This window comes from Chrysochloris asiatica, unplaced genomic scaffold (assembly GCF_000296735.1).
Source record: "Chrysochloris asiatica unplaced genomic scaffold, ChrAsi1.0 scaffold00092, whole genome shotgun sequence".
In the NCBI taxonomy this organism is placed as follows: domain Eukaryota; kingdom Metazoa; phylum Chordata; class Mammalia; order Afrosoricida; family Chrysochloridae; genus Chrysochloris; species Chrysochloris asiatica.
The window spans coordinates 650,431-660,497 of NW_006408610.1; the positions used below are offsets into that span (position 1 = coordinate 650,431).

Genomic DNA, 10,067 nt, shown 5'->3' on the forward strand with positions numbered 1-10,067 from the left:
TGGGTTTGAACTGCTGACCGTGCAGCTGAAATCAATCTTGTGGTCCAGTGCTTATCCTACAGCACCACACTAGGACTCTATACAGCCTTTTGTTGTTGTTAAGTGCCATCGAGTTGGTTCTGACTCATAGCGACCCCTTATATGGTTTCCAAGGAGCTGCTGGTGAGTTTGAACTCACTTATTGCCAACCAGACAGCTTACATACTTATTTACTTAACTGCCGACTGGGCAGCTCAAATCAACCTTGCGGTCCCGTGCTTCATCCCACAGCACCACACCAGGATTACCCTTTGCTCCCAGGTAAACAATGCCTGGTGTGATCCTGAGGAGGTGCTGTGTCCCCTGAATTGGAGGCCTTATCTAATTTCCTCTTCCTTTTCCAACAAGTGGCTGTGGAGTCAGGCCCGACTCATGGCACCCGTGTGTGGCAGAACAGAACTGTGCTGGAGGCTTTTCATGGCTGATTGGGGGAAAGTATATTGCCCATTGATTTCTTCTAAGCCACCTCTGAATGGACTTGAACTTCCAACCTTTCTACTAACAACCAGCCAGTGTTTCCCTCTCTTTTCTGTTGTTAAATGTTGGCGAGTTGGTTTTGACTCATAGTGACCTTCTTTGGCATTTTCAAGGCAGGAAATGTTTCAGGAAGCAGAAAGCCTCATTTTTCTCCCAAAAAGCAGCTGGTGGACTTGGACTGCTGACTTTGTGGTTCATAAGGTTCAAAGTCCAATGCTTATCCTACAGGGCCACCCAAACCCTACATTTCCCCAACATTGACTGAGTAAGGAATACATAAAATTTATTGTGTTTTTTTTTTAATTCAAATGCTGAAAATTTTGGTATTATCTCCTGGTGAATAGTTAATTTAATTATCTTTTTTAAAATGATGGAACACTTGCTGCTAAAATTTATTGCAAACTCCTAGAGACAGGCATTGGCATGGTTTTATACAAAGCCCAGCCTGCAGCGTAAGGCCACACACTGCCTGAAATAGGCAAATGAAATGGACTCCCCCGGAGATCAGTCAGAACATTAAACACTGGGATGAATGTGGCAGAATTCTTCAGTGTCTGAGATGAACGGGACGCCTTTCACCAAATGCTCTGGGAGCCTCTGCAGCATCAAATTAGGCTCTGGCTCCACTGTGTAAAGAGAGGAAGTAGGGTTCTGGGACCTGGACTTTGCTGAATGTGGCAAAAGATGGTCAGTGTGCAGACCAGACTCAATTTTCCAGTAGAGAGACCCCTGCTGCCTTGAGTAGGGTGGTTTAGAATGGAGGGCTATCAGGCTGAAGTCTCAAAGACTAGGGTCCAATGTCTGCTCTCTCTGGAGGAACAGTTGTTTGTCATGTACATGGGTATTCTGTGCTGAGCCATCTGCCTGGGATACGTCTTTGCTGGGTGCATCTCGTCCCTTATGACTCTGGCTCTGATGTCACCGCTTGTTCTCTCTGCGTTAGCATCACCACCACCCACCCCACAGTCAGCTGGGGTGAGATACTCCCTCTGCTCCCACAAAGGGAACCAGGATAGGACATAAGAGTTTAGGTAGATCTAATTTGGCCTCCACGCACCTCTTCTGAAGTCCTTGGGCAGGTGCTTCAGGCCTTCTAAGCTAAGTGTTCTCATCTGTAGATTCACACTACAGCTTGTAGGACTCGGAGATTTAATGAGAGTTAGGTATGCAAAGGATTCAGTGCAGCATCTTGGGCATAGAAAGTCCTGAAAACTGCCCATTACAGTCTCCTTCCACCTACACCCTGTTTGAGATCTGCCCACACACTCAGGTGAAAGCTTGAAGATCGTGTGAAAAACGACTTTGTTTAATTCCCCATTTCACAGATGATGGAAGGGAATGAAACTTACAATGGAGAAGGAACATGACCAGGTGCCTCTGTGAGAAGAACCTGAGCGTCCTGGTGACAGTCCACTCCCTCCTGTCGCCAGGTTCCAGACTAGTGTCTCCCATTCAGCCCTGCACTGGGCAGCCCTGCAGCTGGGGGGTGGAAACCCAAACGGGCAGCCAGAGGCAGTCTTTCCCTACCTGCCCACAAAGCCCAGGTGGGGGCAGCTTCCCCAGGGCCTTCCCACTCTCCAGCCTGGACCACAGGATATAAGTGCCAGCTTACTTCCCAAGAACTTCCTGATTTCTTTAGGGTTCTGTCCTTCTAAAGACAAGCTTGGGACTTTTCTGCAGTGCAAACCAGAGAGTAGTTGAGAAGCTGTAGGCTGCTGGGGGGCTGTGCAGTGCAGAGGAAGACTAAATTCTCCAGACCTGGCCGTGACTCAGGCTCCACGTCTCACCGACGGTGCGCTGCTCATCCTCTTCTCATTTCCCTAGCTAGACAGTAGGGATAATGATGGCCACCTCAGTGATGGTTGTATTGTTGCTACTGTCAAGTCAGTTCGGACTCACAGTGACCCCATCTACAGCAGAATTAAACCCTGTCCACTCTCCTGTGCCATTCTTAGAACCACGGTTAGATTGCAGCCCGTTGTGGCAGCCACTTGTCAACCCATCTCCTTGAGGGTGTTCCTCTTTTTCACTGTCTACTAAGCATGATGTGCTTTACCTTCCTGGTATTACGAGGGGGTTTCAAAGAATTCATGGAAAAAGTTCATTTCATTTTCCACCAATATTCTGAGGAAAAAAACTTTAGACAAAGCCTTTGCCATGCTCACTTCTAAGGAGCACTCTGGTTGTACTTCTTCCAACACAGATTTCGTTCTTCCTTTCCTTTCACTATTATTGCTGTACTGGTGGTTATGTGCCGGGGAGTTGGTTCCGACTCATAGCGACCCTGCACAGGGTTTAAGAGGCTGTAAATCTTTACAGGAGCAGAGTGCCTCATCTTTATCCTGTGGAACAGCTGGTAGTTTCAAACAGCTAACCGTGAGGTTCACAGCCCTATTTGTAACCACTATGCTACCAGAGCTCCTTGTTTCAGAGAAGACTATACAAGGCACCTGATACATGCTATTATCTGCCTCTGAGTCAGTCCCAACTCATGTGACCTAACACGGAAGGATCCATTGTTAATTGTTGGCTAATTGTTTTCAGCAGTAGCTCACCTGCCTTTTCTTCAGGGCCATGTTAGTCTAGAAGCTCTGCTGAAACCTCCCTTGACAGACGGAAGCTGCATAGGAGGTACACTGGCCTGGAACTGAACCTGGTGTTCTGCATGGAAGGCAAGCATTCTACCACTGAACATACGACACATACTAAGTTCTTAGTACTTTTCCAAATTCTACTCCCACCACTTGCTTTGTGACTCAGGGCAATAGCCTCATTTCCCAAGAGCCCGATTTCCTCAAGTTCCTGACATGGTTGCCTTCTGGTGGGGTTAAGCCAAATACAATGAAATCAACATTGGAAACCCCAGAACTTCTCCAGATGTCACTTCTGAGGGCTCCACTCTCAAGGTTTTACCAACAGAGGATTATCAGCAGCTCTTCTTCCTTCCGGCTCCTCATAAGATGGTTGTTATTGTTAAGTGCTGTGCAGTCAGTTCTGACTCATAGTAACTGAGGAGCAGCTGGTGGGTTTGAACAGCCAGGAAAACAGGATATTTTTGGCAGTATTTTACCCTGTATGGCCTTTTGCAAGGTTATCAGTCAAACCTCCGTTAGCTCAACAGCTTAACCATATCCAACAGCTAACCATATCCACGTGTTTCTCAGCCTAAGCTTTTATGTAGACCCAACAAAAAACCCCAAGTGAGAGACAATGTGCAAGGCAACCAAGCTGACCATCCACGCCTTTCAGAAAGAGAGCACTTACAGCTAGGGTTTCAAGTGCTCCAGCCCAACACAGACACGCCCAGGCTCCGGCAGCATGGCTCCCTCACTGTCCTGGGAGGAAAAGGCCGCTCTCTGCCAGCCTCTCCCACAACACTGGGCCCATTTCCTCAGTCCCCAAGGGCTCGTTCGATAACTAAAGAGCTTTCAGCCAAACCAATCCGAAGCATCAGGCCAGAGGATTCCTGCAACAGCCTCTAATGCTTCCATCTTTCATCTCTCCATCCAACTGAACTGCCCACCAAGTTAGGTTATTCACCCTGCTTAGGTTACATGTCTTCCTCCAAAATCACCTGTGGCTCCCTGTTGCCATAAGCATGCTTCTTACATGATCAGGTAGCAGGATCCCAGAAATCCTGCCACTCTGTGGGATGTTCTCAGTACACTGACATATTTAACACCCCTAAACAAAGCAGGGAGAGTTTATCCATCAGCAGAAAGTATTTGTAAATATTCAACAAAATCACAGCTCTATGTTCCTAAAACAAACACTTTGGATGATCTGTGGCCACTTGATACTCATCCAATCACTTTGGAACCTGTTCACATTCCCAAGACCTCATAGGGTAGCAGCTACCAAAGTTTTGGGGGAAAGTATGTGAGAAAAACTAAGACTGGGAAACATCTGCTGATGGATCTCTTCTGAAAAAACCTGACAGGTCATTCCTGGTGTCAGCCTGGTCCAGCTGCTGAAATGGCAGTGTTTCCTGGGGGCAGTTTGAGCGACATTGACCTAGGCATGCAAAGGCCAAACTGTCAACAATGTCTTCTATAATCTGGCCTCAACCATCCACCTCACTGCCTCAAGCAATCATGTGATTGTTCACCTGGGTCTACTTCGCCCCTCAGGCTAAATTCAAAGCCTGGAGTCCTGGGGTGGCATTGCAGGATAATGCACTGGACCACAAGGTCGGTTGGAGCTGCAAGATTCAAACTCACCAACCACTCCTCAGAAACTATACAGGGTCACTATGAGGTGGAACCGACTAGAAGGCACTTAACAATTCCCAGAGGGTAGCACCTGGGTGGTGCAAATGGCTAACACCCTTGGCTGCTAACCAAAAGGTTGGAGGTTCGAGCCTACCCAGAGGATCCTGGGAGGAAAGGTCTGGTGATTTACTTGTGACAAATGCAATCATTGAAATCCCTGTGGAGCACACAGTTCTACGTAGATACTCAGAGCAGGGCTTCTGGGTTGAATGAAATTCTGCTGAAGAGACAAGTCCAGAAAACCATCTCTCTTTCTCCGACACAGTGCAGCCCTCCGTGCCTCTGCTCTGAGGTGAAGAGCACACACTCCAGCCACGAAGCTGGAGCCAGACTGCCCACCTTCCAATCCTGGCTCTCAGTTACACATTGCTTGAGCAACGTTATGGGCAAGTTATGTGACCTATTTATGCCTCAGTTTCATCTTTAAAATGTGGATCATAATGACACCTAGTTTTTAAAGTTTGAGGACTAAAGCACACCTGACCCAAGCCATAGTATTTTCAATAGCCTCATCTGCATGTGAAAGTTGGACAGTGAATATGGAAGATCCCAGAAGCATCAATGTATCTGAGTTATGGTGTTGGAGAAGAATATTAAAGGTACCATGGACTTCCAGAACAACAAGCAGATCTGTGTTGGAAGAGGTCCAACCAGAATATTCCTTGGAAGCCAAAAATGGCCAGACCTTCCCTCTCATACTTCAGATACCAGTCTGAAGGAGGAACCAATCGCTGGAGAAGGACATCATGCTTGATAAAGTAGAGGGACAGTGAAAAAGAGGGGACCCCACTGAGATGGATGGGTAGAGTGGCAGCTGCAGTGGGTTCAACAGTGAGGATGGTGCAGGAAGTGCACTGGTTGGTTCTGCTGAACGTAGGGTTGCTATGAGTAGGAACTGACTCGACAGCACTTAACAAAAATTGTTAAAATGGTAGAACGGTGCCTGGCATACAGTAAGGTGGTGCTGTAGGATAAGCACTGGACTGCTAACTACAAGGTCAGCAGTTCAAACCCATCAGCTGCCCTGAAGAAGAAAGAGGTTTTCTGTGCCTGTAAAGCCTGGTAGTCATGGATACCCTATCCAGGGCTGGTTTGTGTCGGAATTGACTCAGTGTCTGCAGTGGGCTTGATACTCAATGCTATTATGATATTGTTATGCTGTGAGCCCCTAGAGAAATGTAAGACTGTCTGCATCTCTGTCTCCATATGCCTTCAGGGTCTTATAGAGACTGGTCCATACTTAGTAAGTGGGCAGTTGCTTGGGGCTGGGGCAGGGCAGCCATGCCAACTGCCTTTCCGAGGGACCGCATGGGGAGGAGACAAAGATGAGGAGGGCAAGGAGACAGCCAGAGCATTCACTAAGTAGGATTTTAAACATAACACATCCATACAAATCATGTACCCCTTCTTTACAGACACAAACTCCTATATACTGACAAAACCTCAAAACGGAATGGAAGGCTAGATTTCACTTAGGCTAGCTAAATACATCCAGCGGCTTCCGGGTTAAGTCAGGCCAGCCCCCGTCCCACTCACTGTGGTTTTCTGAAGACTGGAGTACTGTAGAACACTAGTCACGCCTCGTGGCCATGCTTTCGTACCTCACCGGCCTCGTGCCTTTCTTACCTGAGGTCGGCCCTTCCATGATTGAAGTCGGCTGATGAGACTGGCAGGAACAGTCAGCTTTTCAATCTCTCCTAAAGCACCGAGCCCTCGGTGAACAACAGGCTAAACCCACACCCCACTGCCATCCAGCTGGTTCTGACTCAGTGACCCTACAGGACAGAGAACGGCTCGGTGGCATTTCCGAGCCACCATCTGTGTGGGTGCAGACTGCCACATCTTTTGCCTGTAGAATGACCGATAGGTTCAAACCATCAAGCTTTCTGTTAGCAGCCCAGCACTTAACCCAGTGTACCAGCAGGGCTCCTAAGCAAAGAAAAAACAATGTTTACTCCTTTTCTTTACTTTTCTAATTTTAAGACATGCACATTTCTCGTAATATGTGGAAAGGCTTTATTATATATTTTATTACATAATTATAAAATTTCAAAAAAATTGTTTGGAACCAAAAATAATTAAGAAATATAGTCCCATAAAAAAGCATTTTAGAGTTGCTTAGATTTTCTCTCCAAATTATGAAATTTAGCTATCCAAGCTTTCCAATATTATAATATGCATGAATTTCTGTAACTTCAGCTGAATACCCTCCTTCAGACATGATCATTTTTTCTTCAACAGCTCAGTCATTTCAGGAACTACCTGCAAATGCAGAAAAAACAAACAAACAAAGTAATGAAACAAGCTGAACCCTCACTGTGATCATGGTCATAACTCCGTACCAAGTGCCACACCACACTCACTGCCACCGAGCTGATTCTGACTCTAGCGACCCTGACTGGGGTTTCCGAGGCTGTAAATCTGTATCTCCCGTGTAGCAGCTGGTAGGCTTGAACGGCCAACCTTGTAGTTAGAAGTCCAGTGTTTGCCCTTCAGCACCACACAGAGGCCAAAACACAATGTAGTAACTGAAGCACAGAGTGTCGTTCGTTCTCTGGTCAGGAACTCCTGCTCTCCTGCAGTCTCTCTTCCCACCCACGGAGGAGGCTGCACACGCTCTCTGGGAGAGACCACCTGGACAGAGAGCTGCCAGGGCCAGGAGCCCACTCACTGAGGCTTTTTAACACAACTTCAAACCTTAGGAAGGCACCTGAAAAAACTGGAAGCCTGCACTGAGAGTATGTGCATTTTTAACCTGTGTTTTCCCCAACATTCCTTCCGTTCCATCTTTCTGGTTTTTCCTTTCAAATCCTTCCAAGTCCACGACGACACCTCTAACTTAGACATGACTCCCATCAGCCTCCTCTGTGACGTGTTTCCTCAACTGTTCACTCATTCCTTGGTTCATTCACTTCACAGAACATTTCGGTTGATTCCTCAGCAACATTACTATCATTTGGCACATAAACGCTGAGCTGCATGCTAGCCATTCAAAATCAGTGCCTTTCTGAAAACCAAGGTCTTCAGTGCTGAGGTGGCAGCTGGTCAGTGGACACAGGAAGAAACCAGTGAGTAGGAAACCTGACCAAGTTGGTTCCAGATTTAAAAAGGATGAATTTTACTCTCTTGGCAGTTCACTGGCTGTAGCTGTGGCGTCCAGCGTGACACTGTTGTGTGGCTGCCCGGCCTACAGGACCGAGCTGAGCATGAGATGGCAGGGGCTGTCACACAGAGCTCACTTGAAAACCAGCCCAGCCACTTGTGTCAAATATCAGCCAGTCTTTCAAGGGGCTGTCGGCTGCCCTAACTTACAGGGATCCCAGCTGAAGTCACCACTGAAGAATATAAACTCTCAATTATTTAAGAGAGCTACGTTTCCATTAGGTGGAAATAATGTGTTTGTACAAGATTTATTAAGGAAATTGTCAACACGTTATTTCCAAATGTCACTTTGTCTCCAGCTTATTAAAGGCCCATGGTTACCACGGAGCCAGCAGGCATTACCAGTAAGTGCTGGCACCACCGTCCTCAGTTTGCTTTCTCAGTGGACAGAGTATGAGCTCCTGACAGTCACAGGGATGGATGACATGCTACACAGACGTCATGCGGGACCTGTGTGGCTCACAGAAAACAGGCTAGTGCCCAACTTCCTTCCCAGGACGTCAAACATGAACATGGTTTAGGGCCTATTTTTATTTGTTATTGTTGAGAATGTACACAGCACAACAGACACCACTTCAACTATTTCTACATGTACAATTCAGCGACACGGGTTACATTCTTCAAGTGGTGCCCCCATTCCCACCCTCCTTTTCTGAGTTGGTCCTCACCATTAACAAACTCTTTGTCCCCCACAGATTCCTACACAATCAAGTTACCGTTGTCAATTTCACTCTAGAATTTTGTAGCATAGTAGTTACGAATCCAGCTGTGAACCGCAAGGTCAGCTGTTCCGTGGGAGAAAGATGAGGCTTTCTGCTCCCATAAAGATTTATAGCCTTGGAAACCCTGTATAGGGTCACTATGAATCAGAACCGACTCCATGGCACATAACCACCATAGCCACCAAAAAAGCATAGTGTTCAAGGCAGACATATTTTACTTAAGCTAATCCATTGTTTGGTTTTAAGAAGACTTCAGGAGATATTCTTGGTTTATGGTTTAAAACTGTCTGAGGGCAGTATCTTCAGGGCTTCATCCAGCCCCCATGGCTCCAGAAAGTCCATGAGAATTTGAAAGTCTCCCCCTCTGATCAGTAGTCTTCCATAATAGGACCTCTGCTCAAAATTAAAGCATACAATTTCTAAAAGCCTTTACAGAATGTCCCCCCTACCACCACACGACCAAAATAAAACTTTAAAGGGACTCTCTCCATCATCTACACCCTTTTAACCACACCAACCTCATACTTTCTGAGCACCCCACACAATGCATTATTTAGGGAGAGGAAAATGCCAGTGCAGGTTCACAGAGTGTTTGAAGACCTGAGCATCCGAAAAGAGCTGGAACCCCATGTCTACTCTATCTCAGACATAACAGAGTAGAGCAGCTCCCTACTCAGACCAAATGTGAGTGGATTTAAGGTTAAAAGCAGGCAAACGGATATAAATCACACTGTAACTATGTTTCACTCATCACTTACACCTCCTCAGGGTAAGCTTTGTGGCAGCCAGAGACGTGCAAGCCTGACCCCGTCCCCCCACTCCCCGTTATCAGCACACAGCCCCCCTCCCTCTCTGGGTCTAAAGTCTCCAGCTGCTCCATCCATCGCTCCACGTCATTGTCTCTGCCTCCATCTCAGGCATCACTGCTTCTCTGGGTAGGGTCCCGCTCTCCGCTCTTCTCCCTTCATGGTCCCAGGGAACTCCGCTCCTAGACTGAAAAGTTAATCACTCCCCTCCTTGCTAAAAACGTCTACTTTTACATTTCCAACCCTCACAATCAGTCCTGATAACAATTATTCACTGTTGTACCACAAGAGTCCTATCTGCATTTCCTTTCATCAGCCCTGCCTAGACAGATTGGATACTACACAATGGAGAGAGTCTACCTTCCTCCACGCCCTCTGGGGATCTAGGTTCCCTCTTGAAAGCTTATAAGCCAGTCACTTTTTGTCTTTGTAGCCCCCCATTTTGGGAAGCCAATGTCCAAGTTGCCCATTCCTATCTACTCTGTATATAGAGGGGGTAGGAATGATCATTGCTGTAAAGATTTGTACCCTCTTTTGAGCTACTGCATCCATAGGTGTAGGTCAAGTTCATCAAATTGTATCAGATTACT

At 46.8% G+C, this 10,067-nt stretch overlaps 1 protein-coding gene across 1 annotated transcript in view; it reads right to left on the minus strand.

The window, feature by feature from the left end:
• Positions 1-7,010: 7,010 nt before the first annotated feature.
• The window catches only part of ETFA (electron-transfer-flavoprotein, alpha polypeptide), a 115,518-nt gene continuing 112,461 nt past the window's right edge, over positions 7,011-10,067 (minus strand). Inside the window, exon 12 of the mRNA XM_006866560.1 lies at positions 7,011-7,049. Within this exon, the coding sequence (XP_006866622.1) occupies positions 7,011-7,049 (39 nt within the window). The remainder of the gene's footprint in view (positions 7,050-10,067) is intronic.